This window comes from Homalodisca vitripennis, chromosome 4 (genome assembly GCF_021130785.1).
Source record: "Homalodisca vitripennis isolate AUS2020 chromosome 4, UT_GWSS_2.1, whole genome shotgun sequence".
In the NCBI taxonomy this organism is placed as follows: Eukaryota; Metazoa; Arthropoda; class Insecta; order Hemiptera; family Cicadellidae; genus Homalodisca; species Homalodisca vitripennis.
This window is the reverse complement of record NC_060210.1, coordinates 89,525,220-89,542,102: the sequence shown is the minus strand read 5'-3', so window position 1 is coordinate 89,542,102 and position 16,883 is coordinate 89,525,220. Positions and strand designations below refer to the sequence as shown.

General features: G+C 32.1%; 1 protein-coding gene across 4 annotated transcripts in view; it reads left to right on the top strand.

The window, feature by feature from the left end:
- Positions 1–10,572, top strand: part of LOC124359736 (protein piccolo-like) — a 121,822-nt gene extending 111,250 nt beyond the window's left edge. For all 4 annotated transcript variants that reach the window (XM_046812727.1, XM_046812728.1, XM_046812729.1 and 1 more), the window contains 2 exons: positions 1,495–4,527; positions 9,270–10,572. In XM_046812727.1, the coding sequence (XP_046668683.1) occupies positions 1,495–4,442 (2,948 nt within the window). In that variant the 3' untranslated portion in view covers positions 4,443–4,527; positions 9,270–10,572. The remainder of the gene's footprint in view (positions 1–1,494; positions 4,528–9,269) is intronic.
- The last annotated feature ends 6,311 nt before the right edge of the window (positions 10,573–16,883 follow it).

Here is a 16,883-nt window from a genome sequence, read left to right as displayed (position 1 = left end):
TATATATATATATATATATATATATATATATATATATATATATATATATATATATCATATATATATATATATATATATATATATATATATATATATATATATATATATATATATATATATATATATCATGTTTTAAAATTAATGTTCATCAAAAATATGAAGATCATAAGTTTCTTTTCTCAACTTGTTTTCAACAGAATTATTAATATAGTTTTCAACAAATCAATGAAAGGAGGTTATTATTTAAGAATAAAAGTCGTAATAAAATTAAAATGTTTTGATTTATTTTGTTCAATTCAAATGACAAGTGTTAAGACAGTATAATACTGACCAGTAAGTTTGAAAAGAAATGCATTAAGTAAAAACTTAAATAACATTAATTTGCACAAGTATATAAAAATTAAAATTTAAGTGACATTTGAACTTAAAAATATAAATGTTTTATTATTAGCTCCTTGATGAAAAAATAAACGTATTATTTTTACCTAATACTTTAAGCGCATCTTAAACCTTTGCCTTTTATACTATAATGAGGAATATACTATATATTCGTACTAAGGACTCAGTCTATGATTAATTCAGTATTTTTATGGTATATGGAATGCAAATAGAACTAAATAATTTTAATTTTGTAAAAAGATTTTAACAGTGTGGGGTATTGTTGCCACAGGCCAGCCTAAACATTTAGGAATTATATAACATTTTACTTATTTAACTGTATACCTATATATGAATGCACTGTTGTCTAAAATTATATTAGTTTTTATAACAACTTACTGATTATTGTAAATTATATTGATTGATTTTTGCATCAATACAATATTCTTTTATTTCAGACATTCAGAACAAATGTTTTTATTAATATAATTAATCGTAAACTTACATAACCAACTAATTTTTAATTATTTTTGAGGGGAGCTATTATTTCTTTAACAAAAGTTTAAAATTATACTGATTTTGAATACGTTTACTTTTCATGTGTATTACAATTATTTTGTATCAATCTGAGACTGACACTACTACTACTGTAATAGGAATAAAAAATTAACATATTAAACATTTTGTAATTACAGTAATTTCAGTTAAAAGAGTTTGTCGTTAAAAGAGTAACACAGTAATTCAACTCAAAAAGTTACCTTAATGTTACTGGTTGTGTCAGAAAAAGCCTATAAAGGAATGAATAAGTAGCAATCTTAATGTATATTTCTTCTGATATGAGTTATTTTTTGTAGAAGTAAAAGTTTAGCCTATATATAAAACAAAAAGAAATGCTAAGGCCTCCTCAAAGTTTATGATTGTTCTTTTTATCTAATTTTATGGCACTACACTTAATATATTCAAATAACATATTAATTCTTGTCTGCATTTGAGAACAAATAAAGAAATTGCAGTTTAGTGGGTTGATATCATAGCCTGATGCCACACAAATTTGGATTTATTGAATTTGAATCTTTAGACAGGGTGGTTGATGTCTGGTGGTGTTATTTGTTATAGCGGTAATGTCAGACGGACGGAAAACACCGCAATTTTGTAGTGGAGGAGAGGCTATGTGGGCTCCTAATGGTTATCCTTACCCTCCTCCTCCTCCTGATCCTAACTATTATTACTACCCTCCCAACTATCCCCAAACTCCAGAACAGCAACAGCAGTTTTGGGACCATTACAATGCCATGTGTTCTTACATGGCTGAAATGAATCAGAACTATGGGTACTCTCCTTACGGTTACCCTCCCCACCTTTACACTCCACCACCCCAACCACCACAACATTTACAGTACACGAGTGACTCTGATGAATGTGGTTATTCCTCTACAGATGAGATGAATTATTATGCAGCTTATTTCAAAAAATACCCTCCACCAATTCAGCCCTACAGGGGATATTATCCAGAACATCGCAATCAGACTCCTCAGATCATCATTACTCCTAGTCAAATGAATGAAAATGGTGGATACAGTAGTGATTTTGTGTCAGATTCAGAAAGAGAGGAAAAAATGAGTCAAGATTCAAAATCTATAAACTGTTCACCCAGTGTGAATGGGGACTCTGGAGAGACAACAACTGATGATGGGTCTGACACAGAGGTAGAGGATGATAATGTGCAAAGGCCACAAGGTTTGCAAACCATTAAATCAGTTCCAGATATTAGGATCTATAAAGATTCTAGTACCTCTGATATTCAGTCTCAAAATTCAGAGACTGATGATCCTGATGAGGAGGAAGCCAATGAAGAAGAAGAGGAAGAAGAAGAATTTGCAGATCAAGATAGTATTCCTCATCAGCTAAGTGTTATATTTGAAGAGAGTGAACAGTCAGAAAGTGAGAGTATAAAAAAAGTCAAACAAAAAGAGGTAGATGATTTAGAAACAAGTGAAAATGAAAGTTCTACAGCTACTCTTGACAACGGTGATGATACAGATGATGATTTGGTTGACCCTGAGTCCTCCATGGTACTTGTTAGGTTGCCTTTAAAACTTAAATTCAGTAAAACTGAAAATGATGAAGAAGTAACTACAGTTATTGTTGGAGATAGTGAAATAAAGTCATCCAGTTCGGAAGAAGAAATTAGAGAAGGGGATCTGATTATTCAAGAAATAAACAGAGTTGAAGAAGAGGAACCTGAAGTTTCAGTTACCTTCACAATACCTAAAAAGAAATCTATATTATCTGAGGAAACTGTTTCTCATAGTTTGGATGTAAAAGATGACAGACATGGAGTGGATGTAAATAAAGATAGCAATTTGAATGAAGACAATACCAGAAATACAATGGAAGATTTTAAAGATGGAAATGAAAGTATCTGTGATATTGAACCGTCTGTGGTTGTGAGTTGTAGTGATACAAATAATGATAAGGAAAATAATGATATTGCTAGATGTGTTTCAGAATCACCTATAGATTTTTGGAAAGAATTAAGCTGTGATGATGTTCCATCTAAAGTTCATGTACCTGCTGATGTTAGTATAAGTATCACCTTGCCTCCAAAGCATTTAACAAAATCTGGCTCAAGATCACCTTATGATAATCTCACTTCTGAGAGTGATGAAAGTAGACCAGAAGAAAGTGATTGTCATTGGGAAGATGATTCAAGCAGTACAAGTGTACAAACAGTTAGAATTGGTAAATTATCTGGTAGTGATAATTTTAGTGGAAGTGAAGTTGAAACTGCTGGAACAGCTGATGAAGGTGAAGAGACAGAAAAAACATTTGAAGTAAACAAAATTGAAGATTCAAAATCAGAAGAAAATACAATCAAAGTAGATGAAGAAGAAAATTTGGATGATGAGCATGAGAGAATTCCTATTGAAGACTTATTGTATGATGACAGCTCCTCTAGTGAGGATGATGAATCTACTTCTTCGAGTTCTTCAAGCAGCAGTTCAGAGGAAACTAGTGAGCAAAGCAAAGAAATTGATGAAACAGCAGCTGTGTCGTTGGATAATAGTAGAGCAGAGGAAAAAATTGATGATGATGTATTCTTTAGTGAAAGTTTAAAAACAGAAGCTAATAACCGATTGTCTGTTGAGCAGAAACCAAGAAAGGCTCGTGGTAGCAGTTGCAAGTCACAAGACGAAAGTGAAGAAGATGATTCTGGTGTCACCTCAGATATGAGCAGGCATATTTCTGAAACTGACACAGATCCAGAGTGTGGAAGTGAATTAAGAAAGTTAACACCTTATCAAAGAGCCAATACTCATTCTAGGCTATTCAAGTTACTTCAAGATGAATGTAGCCAAGAAGATGATGAACTTAATCAAACTACTACAAATGAACGCAGCTGTGCAGATGATGAATGTTTAAGTTCACTTAAAGAGAGATTGTCACTACCTTTGCAAACTTCAAGTCTTAGTGATCCTGATAGTTTGTCCTCATCATCTGGCATAAACTCTCCATCTTCTCCAACTGTAAGTGATAGGTTAGTCAGAGAGCTTGTACAGAGTTTGCTTCAAAAGAAGAAAGGAAGGCATTTTAGAAAATTACCAATGGATAAATTGTATGCTGCAGCTATGAGGATTCTTCAGGAAGACATGGATCCTTACGACACAGTCAGTTCAACATCTGACGACAGTTTTCGACATTCGCCCATTAGTGAATCGACTGCCAGCCAAACCAACAATAACACTGCCATTAATCCTCCCATACAAAACCATGAATTGTATGGAGGAAACTATTATGATTATTGTGACTACTACAATACTTGGGGCAACCCTTACTATTACACTGGTGTAGATGACAGTTTAGGCTATGATATTCTTCCTTCACGTGCATTTAGATTATTACAAGAACGTGCTCAAACTCCCCATGGATTTAGTTCAGGGGTGATCGAAGGTCTCATGGCTAAATGCCCCAGGGTTTTGAGTTCAAAGGATGTTCCTAGAGATTTCAATGAAACCACCTCTCCCAATTCTTCCCCACAAGCCTCTTCCTCGTCTGAAACATGAACTACCAGAAGGAACTCCCATGGATTTTATCGGTTGGCATTTGGAAAAATGTCTTGAATCAAAAAGTGCAGGTTGATCACTCAAGGTAGCCTATGTGCAAATTTTCTCTAATTTGCTGTGTATGTAGGCATAACAATTTGATGTTTTATCACTTCTTTCTGTAAAACCTCTTATTAGAATTGTTATTAACTTTATTGTTCCATCTCTTTGGAGTAAACTCCACCTTTTAAAATGTGAAAATAGCTCTTTAAAATGTTTATATGCTGGTTTTAATTTATAATCTGTGTTAATTTTAAATACTATAGGAAACATTCCTGTAATTCCTACAAAAATAATTCTATTAAGCGCTGGTTAGTTTTGTGAACAGTCTTAATCAGTTGAAATAAGATTTTTAAACGTCATATTAAATTTTTTTGGCTGAAAATATTTATTTTGCAAAGCTATATAGGGATATACCAAATTTTGGAAAAAAATAAATCTGTATGAAGATAAAAAATTAAATAATTAAATATTTAACAATAAATAACCTATCCTTCTTTTTCAACTGACTGGAGTGTCCACAAAATTTCAGACTGTGGCAACATATTTTACAGCTGTTAACATTAACATTAAATTAACATTATTAATCTGATGCATCTTGAAATTTTACACAGTATATTAACAAACTACCCTTTTCGAGTGTTACGTGTCAGTTTAAAGCGGATCTTCCTTCACCTTTTATCATTCCTTATGAGCTTTTATTTTGAAAAGGTGCAGTTTCCTACAAAGAAGTTAGCATTAACAGGCTTTGTTTGTGGTTGGTTATTTCTAACCATGTTGCTTAGTAATCTGCGTGGTTTTTTCATTTGAATATCATTTACATTCTTCAAATTCTTCACTTACAAAATAATAATAAATTTTAAAAGAAATTGAGTATGAAATACATGTAAAATTTATTTTTTCTTTGTTTTTGTTAAAATCATCAATGATCATGTTTATGTTAGTAACTTAATATTGTGGAGAAAACCGTGTTATTCATCGTTATACCATTTTAGAAGTAGAGACGCTTTCCATTTTTATGTACAACTTTATTTGTTTTAGTCATATAAATTTTACTACTATACATGCTCCAAACTTTGTACAGTACAAAGTCTTTAAACCACTGACTGTGAAGCACTGCCACTAGGATACTGTTGATTTATTTAAGAATATTTGTACCATTATAAAATTATTAATTCCTATAATTCATCAGGAGCAGAGAGTTATAATGTAATAAGGTATAGAGCAATTTTATCCTTTAATGTTTTATGCAAAATAAATCAAATCAATTTTCTGTGAAGATATTTTAACATAAACATACCTTTATCAAATTTGGACATTGGTGAAAGGTTTCGCCTGAATATATTTCAAGTACTAATTTCCATTTGTGTTTATGGGGTGTAGATTTTAACCATTGACCAGTAGGTAAAATATTATACTCCTAATGGTCTGTTAGCAGAGTCAACCATGGAGTTTTAATTTTGATTATATCTTAATGTTTTTATTTTCTGCTCAATCTGAACTTGTGAAGATCGTAACTGTTTGTTACATTATTTCAAGTCCCTGAGGGAGTAGTCTGAGATGCTAACATATGCTAAATACTCAACTAACAGAGATATTCTTATCTTTACTTAGCAATTATTTATTTTATATGAAAGACAATTTACACCCTATAAATAAATAGATTTCATATTCATAAACAGTAATAAATATTATTACTATTAATTTTATAATTTCACACATGGATCAGTTTAAAATAACTACCATTTGCATGATCCGTAATAAAATTGGTTATTATTATTTTTACTAACTGTTGAGTGTTAGGAATAGAAAATAATTTTAAAAAGATAGATTTTGACTAAAAACTAATCTACGTTAGATTTATATTAATTATTAGTAATTATGTTATATATTATTATAAAATAATTGCATAGTATTTATAAAATAAATTCTTTAGCATAAGATTAGTTCAAAGAAACAAAAAAGTAGTCACAAAACAAAAAACTCATTTTTTAATTTAAGTTGTAATTTCAGCTGGTGGAAATGGTTCTGCATTCATGAGAAAAAGAAGTGATGTTTTCAGATATCTCAAACCTTAAAAACACGGAAAAAGGATAATTTCAGTTTAATGAATATCTATTTTAAAAGTATCCAATTTTATGTGATAAAATCTTACTAACTCATCAACGTGTTTATCAAGTGGTGTAGCAAAAGTGATCTTCTTGGAAGCCATTACACTTCCAATTTACATGTATAATTTTTGGAAACAAATCTGGGAGTTATCTAGACGATTTTAAATAACATCTTTAGTGAGGGAATAGGAGATACTCAACCATATCTTGATTGATACAGAGCCTAAGATAACATCAAAGTAGTATTGTGTTTGGACGAGAAATAAATAACTACTCAGTTTTTACCTTATTGTTGCCCTACTACAATGGGTTCAGTTGAGTGCAGCCTGTTGTACCTATCCTTTAGACGTATTGTTACATATTACTCATAACATCCAGTTAATCAGTAGTTTGAGTTCTTAGAATAGTATCAACTTTGAGAATAATGGAGCACTTTGCCAAATTTGATGCAATATCACATAAGTCAAATCTCGATAAGACAAACAAGCAATAAGCCTCAGAACAATGTTCACTGTTCAAATGTGTGCTGACACCATGTTCCAGTTACTCCTATACATGTGCACTAGATCCATTAAGGCCTCTGGAACCAAATCCTATCATTATAACAGGATTCTTTGAATATCAGGATTTTTCTTGGTCCAACTCTAATATATTCTTGAAATAGTTAGTTAGAGTGGGTAGGTTCAAGTTTTCGCTGTCCAGCAGATGTTTAACACCTTCACCGAGCCTCGCTCTGCCTTTGTGCCATAAAGCATCTGCAGCAGTCAACATGTTAAATGTTTTTGTAACAATGTGATTATCTACATGATTGGCGACAGTATTTGTGCAGTCCAACTATAATAAGTAATTAGTACAATGAAATCCTCACATTTCATCTTGTTGTCTGAATATAATACTCTAATTTTTAAAACTATAGTGACCTCTTATGTTACATTAACCGAAAGAATGAATGCCAAAGTTTGAGATAAATAGTTCTACACTCTTGAGACTTTACTTTAAAAATATATTGAATGAATTTTTAATTGAGTTTTAAAAAGTAGAGACCAGTATAAATTTTATATCAACAAAGAAGGCTCTTCATTTGTGTTTTTTTGGAAGGATTTTGACGTGTTTTTAATTGCAGAATGTCTTTTTCTAGTTATCAATCAGCTGACAATAATTTTGATATGGTGCAAATGTCAGTTTGATCAGAATGTATTTCTGGACAATAGTTCCAATAAATGCTCTTTAATTAATACTAAATAATTGTGTCCAATTGTTGAACTACTTTCATTGTAATACATGAACTGGGCTTTTAAAGAATTTGGTCAGAAAGCTGTTTAGGAAGGCATCTTTATAGAACAAGAAAAAAACTATACCTCAACATGAAAAGTTGAAGGAAGACAAGTTTTCTTTATCACTTTCACTATGATGATACGTGGGCACTATTTAAGTAGTAAGAAAACAATATTTGGGACCTACAAAATTACTTTTTTGTGTGTTAAATTATTCAATCATAAAGAAATATTTGCAGAGTTTATGTATTTGTTCAACACATGGTAATAATGAAGTGCTTGAAACTGTGCTTGAACCTTCAGCTTCTATATTCCATTCTGCAAGAGTGAAGGTTTAGCGTGGAGCAAATAACGAGTTAGTTTAATGACAATAACATTCATACCTTAATAAAACCTTGGGCAGATATTGTCAAGTTTGAATGGATAATTAAAGGTGTGTTTGTATAAAGTATTTTTACTTTACAAATGGAAGTTGATTAAAAATAAGCAAGGCAAGTAACAAATCAGACCAAATTGGTCTATAAAAAAGGTTTCTTACTGCTTCATAACCTTGTATATACACAATATAACAAAAACACTATATATGCACACAGATGATCTTAGTATGCTGAGTAAACTAGTGTTTCAATGGCAGTACAGTAAGAATTCCTGAACTTTTAATTATCTAATTATCCTTATAGTGTTGAATTTAGAAAATGGATGCAGAACAACATAAGAATCTTTTATAATGGAAGGTTTTTTGGGAATAGATTTGGGTTGATATTTCTATTCCCTTTGCCTTTTTCTTTGAAAAAGTCTCTTGAAAAGCGCAGCTTTGCTTTGGAAAACACAAATAAGTAAATTATTAAACCAGTACAAACAAAGTATTTGTGCTAAGCATGATTTCTCTTCTTGGCTTTTACACTGGGTAAGTACCATTGGATCAAGGAAACCTAAAATGTACTCTAATTCTGTATCTCAGATTTCGCTTTATAGGAGTTTGAAGTAATTTTTTTACTTACATTATGAGGTAATATTATAAACTGTTATAAGCCAATAAAGCTTAATTGCTTCAAGCTATGACTTAATATTGTAACTCATAGGAAATATACCAATAAAAATTTATAATAATGTTTAAAGTAATGGTAATAAAATATTCAACATCAATTTTCAATGATACAATCATTATTGTACTAGAGGAAATACATAACCTCAACTTTGCTTTATTTTGGATTTTTTTTTGGATCTGGTTACAATACTAAATTCATGAAAAATTAAGTGTCAGTATTTAAAACGAATCAACAGTATTTGAGTTTAAGTACAGTTTGTGTAAAGTTTTATATTCTCATTGAAGCCCATGTTTTAAATAAATAAATTCTTCTTCAAACATTTGATGTTAAAAAAAATAATTTTTTTGATTTCAGATCGATCGGGTGAATCAGAATACTGATTGCAAGAAAGGTGCTTTAGTTGAATTATTGTGTGCCGTTGCAATTGCAAACTTTACTTCGTCAAGAACTGCTAAGAAATATTTTGTGTGATATTTCCTCAACCAGCTATTGAAATTAGCTGATTAATTTGTTTTAGTGAAATGAATTGGATATGTTTTAGGAGTTATTTAAAAAAATTACTACACTGTTATTGTAGAAATAGTATGTACAAATTTGAAGTCAATTTTTGAAATTTTTTCATATGAAGTATTAAGTTAATTTTGGCAGTTGATTTTTTTAGCATAATTAATTATTGCATTTCATAAGTCATTTACCCATTTATATAATTTGTTTTGATGTTTTGTGTGCTGAATTTTGATAAATGTTATATGTAGTACTCTCTACTTTTTAGAGCCCTTTTGTAATTTTTTACACATTTTATATTGATTTGAGTACCATTTTTAATGTGTGTGGTGTGGTATTTTGTTTTTATGCCTGGAAAACTAAACTTATACTATTATTATTGCTAAAAGTTAGATTTTTAAACAAGTACCTGCTATCTGTGCAAACTTTTGTGTTTTACCTAACAATAATGTTTTATATTTTCTTGAATTTTTCTCGGTTTAACTTTAAACATAGCTTGTTGCTTCTTTCTCATCTTTAAGAATGTTTTGTAGTTTTGCTTTTTGAAAATTGTTCACTTAATTAATCTGAGTACCTTTACCTTAATTAAAGTAACATATGTAGAGTAATTTTACTGTATTTGTGTAATTAATAACACTTTTTTCAACTATTACCTGAAATACATTAACTTTATACTACCCTATGAATTAAAAGTAAGATTTAGTTCTGTGAAATATATCAAGCAGTTTTGATATTTAAATATAGTGAACTACAAAATACTAAATCTACGTGTACAAATGTAACCTACACAATGTTATTTATATAAATGAAAATATCAGCACATAAAACGCCAAACAAATTATATAAACCATTACGGCCATTATTTTATCGCATAATTTCTGTTTTTATTTTATATGATTACATAGCATATATATATATCTGTATAATTATGTAAACAACTGTGTATATTTCTTGTTGCAATTTTTTTTGTTTATGAATTAAACATGTTTAATCCAAGGCTTTGCTTGTTGCATATTTTATTTCACTTGTTATTTTGTAAGAATGTATTGTAACCCTGTATCAGTTGGTTCTAGTTCTAGTTATGTTTAATGTTGCAAAATACTACAGTAAAGAGTTGTTAATTTAAATAATAAATTCATTTTTGTGTTTATAATTATGTATTTCTTGACCTTTATTCTCCAATAATAAGGTTTATAAATTTTTTTAAATTATACAATCCCCACAACAGCATTTTTAAGCAGCCAACTTCAGTATCTACCGGACTCTTATTGCAATATATTAGTTATATCAAATACAGTTAATTTGGTTTTCTTTCATTCTGTATTTACTGTTATTGAAAGGACCTTAACATGTTTTCAACACCCTTTTTAATATAGTAACTATTTGACGATTTTTTCCTCTGGAAGTACTCAAAACTGCTCGTACAGGTACCAGGGCTAGTAGCAAAACTCATACCGCCGATACTTTTTGGTATATCCCTAGACTGACTCTAGTTAGAATCTTGGTTCTTGCACTTCATGACCAAAATCATCTTCTACTGTAGAGGATAAGAACATATTTCACTCTTTTTACCCTAGAGCAAAGCAGATTTACAGATGGAATGTTGATGATGTGAAGAAGACTGCCAATATGTCTAAAATATCTACCTCTAATAACCCATGTAGAGCAGTGTGGCAGCTTATCATTCAATTATACAAGCAGAGCCCTTAAATGCCAGACTAGCCCTGATGATTTCAACCAGTTTCTGCTGGCTGAGGTAGTTGAAACAATTGAATGTCAAGACCCCTTAAATCCTATCTTACTGGTGTGCTGAATATCACTGTCAGTATGGGAAGCTAGAGGCCCATAACCCCTTCTGATGTTTTAAAGATAACAGAAAAATTAGAAATTTCAAACTCCAGTGATGGTTTTGGTGTGTCGGTCTCTGCCCTTAAATACATGGCAGATGCCATAGCAGAGGATACTGTTGCTAAATTAATGAATGCCTGTCTGAGAGAAGGAATATTTCTTAATGTATTGAAGGTCTCCAGAACAGTACCAGATTTTAAAAAGGATCCTGAATCAATGGCAATTTATAGCCCGATATCTACATCCCTGCCTTTGTAAAATATATTCAAGACTAATCACAGCTTCTTAACTTCTTTGTGTGCAACAACCCTTTTTCTGAAGCCCAACATGGATGTAGATGGTAGAATGGTGTCAACCATGGCAAAACTAGTTTCCAAAATCTTATACCGTATATGTTTGAGGCAAAATATTCAATAGCCTTAATATTAGCTGACTTAAGTAAGGATTTTCATTGTGTTTCTCACAACATTCTTATCGATAAATAAAATAAAAAATGGAATAAAATGCAAAGTTCTAGCAAGTCATGTCAGTTGGTGGAGCAGACCTGAAACGCTTACCTGTAAATCATGGTGTCCTGCAGGGTTTGGTTTTGGGCTCTGTTCTCTTTCTAGGTAATGTTCTCTTTGTTGATGATAAAACCATAAAGGAGACACATCAAATTCTACAAGAACATCTGCACTTTGACAGCATAAAGGGTTGGTTCCTATTGAATAAACTGAACCTTACCCATTGTAAAACTCAGGAAATTAATTGTACCTGATCTCTGCGAAAAACTTAAGTTCTGGAAAAGTTAAGTTTTTGGGGTTTATGGTGGACAGGGAATCTACTTGGAATTGTCACATAAGCAACATCTGTTCAAGAGTAGCTCATGTAACACTCCTGCTGCATAGGCTTATGTCGATGCTATCTAGACAGTATTTAATTACATTCTAACATGCACTTTTCCACAGCCATATCTTATATGGCCAGCAGCCCTTGAGCCACACGCCAGAAAGTAATAACTTGAATCTCCAGAAAAAAGCTCTGTCATTATTACATCAGCAGGACGACAGGACCATTGTAGAACCATATGTGTGAAACTTGGAATCCTACCAACCAATCTATAGCCAGTATATACCTTTCAGCTTGCTTTCTGTTTGAGATAAACTGGACCTCTTTTCCTTGAAAAATGAGATACTCTCCCATAACACCTGTGGGAGACTGGAACTCGATATACAGTACTGTTTGCTAAACAAAAATAAATACTGTACATAATGCCTTGCCAAATGAAGTAAAGGAGTTATATCCTCATGTGTTTAGGTGTAAGTTTGAGTCTCATCAGAAGAATCCAATCTATTCAGTAAAAGAATTTTTTTATGTCGATGAACACATAAACACTAACTCGCTGCCATCTAAAATTAGTTTAAGTTAGTAAGTATTAGTTTTATTTATTGTTAACACAGTCTATCCAGGATTGCTGGTCAGATATGAAGAAGAAAGTATTCAAGACGTTCAAGGTATTTACAGTAGAATAACTCCAACAGCATCTCCATCCAAAAATCCTGCAGTCTGCACTGCAGTTAAGTCTTTTCTACCCTGAAATCATGTGAGATCTGAAATGAAGCCGATTGTATTCTAATAACTTGAGTATTTGAGAAATAATTACTTTTTAAATTGTTTTATGTAGGTAGCCTACCATTTACTACTTATTAATTTATCATCGTTTATGACAATTGAGGACCTGAGGGTTAGGCATGCCCAGAATCAAAACAGGGGGGGAGGACAAGCTATGGCAATTTAGTTTGTAACATATTCCTTTATTAGTTGCTAGGTGGCTTGTATTTTAGGTAGCCATGACAGTGTGGTAAACAACTGTTATTGCCCTAAGTAATTTCAGAATAGTTTTTTATTTATTGTCTGGGATTACTTATCATTGTGGAATTACCCATAATTATGGCTTAAGTTTATTTTGTATTAACCCTAAGTGAACTTTTTACTGATTTATTTACTTGACCCACATTGCAATATGATCAAATTCGGCATTCTATTACTCATAGTTTTTCATATCAGTAATTTCCAAAAGATCGTGAATATGAAAACCATCAGTGTTTAAGTGAAAGCTGCAACTGTGTCAGAAATACACTTTTGTGGAAATTTTAAAAGCACTGATCTGAGTAAAGAGGTTTTTAAAAATCTTAATTTACAGATTTCAACAGAGACTCAACAATGATTAATTGCTTACTAATAATGAATAATAGATTACAATTCATCATAATATTTTCATTGATTGGACAATACTGTTATTTTTAGTAGTTACAAATTTAAAATACTTTACTTTTAGTCAAATAAAAAAAATCAATCTACTCAATTGTGATCTACTTCCGGTGTATTTTCAATTGCCACCCACAGTAGAGTTTACTTTATTTTTCCAGTGAAGAAAATACAGATATAGAGCATAGCATAGGTTGACTGAGAAGCATACTACAGTCAGTATTGTCTATTCTGGCCATTTAAACTCACTTCTGGTCTAATGCATTTATGACGAATATATTAAAATACCAGAGTTCTCGAAACCCACTTTGGTCAAAAAGTGTCTACTAACGACTTTTGTAATTTACTTTTGTTGTAATCCAATTTCAATCCCTATAGGTGGTTTATTCTGATGAGAATGCTTTGGTTTATTTCGGAGAATAAGGTGTAAAATTTTATCTTCATAAGACATCGGAAGTTGAAAAACAATATTGTAGGTCTTCTAGGGGTTGCTGCATATTTTAACCCCTAATCACTGGTTAATATTGAATGACAAGCTTTTGTTTCAGTCAAGTCATGAGGCATGCATGTGCCAAATATCAACACTTTCTGAGACATTGGGATACTTGTATGTATATATATATATATATATATATATATATATATATATATATATATATATATATATATATATTCACGTTGACTGCCATGAGGACCACCGGTGGCTCTCATGAACGTGACCCATGAGAGCCCCCTCTCACTGGTTTTACATCTGAGCAATTGCATTGTACTAGTAAAACGTCATAAACTGAAAAATTGGTTATACATAGGTCCGGATCAAATACGCTTCGTTAGCGAGTTTATAAGCTAGCGAACAAGATTTGCCTGAATTCCTGGGTAGGCCAATTGTAAAGTTAAAAGTTTAGCTGAAGACCACCTGTGGCTTGCCGGGGCAAAGGTTAATTAAGTAAGAAATCCATCGTGGATTTTATGTGAACTTAACCATTACTAGTTTTAAGCAAAATTAATTCAGGTTCCCGCCAATTCTCGTCACGCACCTTTTTATATTGTGTTCGAAAAGCGTGGCTCTCATGGCACAGCCAAGTCATTATATATCATTTTGCCAGCTACGTTTGTGTTCTAATTGCTTTTGTCTAGATCATAATCTTAGTTTTTCAGGACTTCCCTGTATCTGCACAGTGCCGAATCGATAATACATGATGACGAGGATTTAGGGGATTTTGTGATCACGAGAATATTAGAGGGAACACTGCGAGTACTTGTACAGAGCAATTTTGAAGAGGAGTGATAATAGTGAATTTGACCCCAGATGCAATAATCCAATGGAGTCAATTCAGATCTGGACCCTGAATATCTTCCTTCAGAGTGGCCAAGCGTGATAACGATATGAATACCTTGGACCAAAGGCATGCTCGGACCACAATTGATGATTTAAGTAAGCAGCCCAAACCCACACCCACGCCTGAAAATGGGAGGTGCTCCGGTAAACATGCATTGAAGTACCAAAATTACTTAGCCTTGACCTGGGGAAATACTAAAAAACATTCTCTAATTTGAGTTCAATGCGGCATTACCTCTTCTCAAGGAAATAAGGGACAAAATTGAGGGTGCTTCCCCATTTAGGCTACAACCAAGTAATATGAAAGGTCCAATCAGTCGAAATTGTGCAAAAGGCAACACCTATATGCACATTGACAATTGAAATCTGTGTACCTTCTGATAAGTCTGTCAAATCCTGGCTTCCAACAGACGAAAAGGAAATTAAAGCAATTCTTCTGCCTCATGAGTTAGTTCAAATGCCAAGTTGTGCAAATTGTATTGGAGCACAAAAAACATATACAAAAATGAAATTGTGCAAAGTATCCTAGAAACAAAATTTGAACGCTTACTTAGAATTGATTATTAATTTCAGCGATAATACAAATGCAGATGAAACTCCAAACAAGCGGACCATACAATATACTTGACTGTAGATGAAAAATTTGAACCTCTGTTTGACTCCACAGCAGCAACGTATTGACGAGAGTTTGATTCCCTTAAGTGACCTCCACACCGTTGGGACTAGACAACTCCTATCCGCCTAACAAGGCCAGCCGCTATGGCATTAAGATCTTTAAGCTATGCACTGGACTGCGTTGAACAGCATTTTAAGGTGTAACAATAACATCATCGAAGGAAGGACAGTTGGTCTTCATAATTGGGTTCTAGTACTTGGTAGTTGATTTCCCCGTTACTTGATGCTGTACGAACACTGTATGTTTGACAATTGTTTTGGTACAGCGCAGCATAGCCTCCTACCTTGAAAGAGCGTACTCATTTAGTTGGAATTCTTCTAAAAACAGCAGCTCATAGCATGCATAACAAAAATAAAAACCAAACAAGGGGTGATTCCTCTGTGTAAACAAAGCAATAGCATTTTTCGTCAATGAATAAAATCGAATTATAAGAGAGAAGTAATGATGATCATAACACAGATTCACTGATGAATGTATTGTAGCTTCCTCAAAGGCGAGGAATCAAAACTAAAACCAAGATGTGTCTACAACACAGGCCAAATCTTTCATAGATTTGTTCTGATCAAATGGCTGTCATATTCTAGACCTCTGCGACTTAGAAATCGTATAAACAAAAGTACTGTTTCGAACTGACTTAGTAACACAATAATGGGAAAATGTTTGCTTCATATCTTCTGTACGAACATTGTGAATGAAATTATTTTATTTAAAAATGCAAATCACAACGTTCAGACAGGAAACATCGCAGATTCTCTTATTTAAACCAAAGAGGGAGAGGAAGATTTAACCTCAGCTAATCTTGTTTTCTCAAACATATCTCATCATTAAGGGTCCTAAACGCTTTTGTTTTCGGAAGATGCGGCATTTTACTTAAGCTACAATACCGTACGGTATTTCTTTTCAGTGAACATGCCCAGAAACAGTGGCAAGAGAGTAACCACAAAATTTTTTTGGTATGTATTTCTCGTTTTATTTTAGACTTTGATTATATGCAATTTTCTCAGAATTAAATTCTCTACAATTAATGTTTGTTGATTAATCTAAAATTCTGAATACAACCAATTGTAACAAAGTTATTACATTCAAACTTAATTATAATCTAATTGTTTCGTGCCCAATTTTTATACATTTAAACCTGAATCATGTTCAAAAAACTACTACAGGTACAGTTCTGAAACCTGGGTTTTACTTAGTCCTATTCCTAGTGTAAACCACAATTAAACATAACCCAATTTTTATCCAGCGATTTATTTTGAGTTGTAATTAAACAGTTTCCAATATGTTCAGTATGGACCTTTTTTATCTTCATTTAATACCCAGCTATCAGTTAGTATAAATATAATTGCTGGAA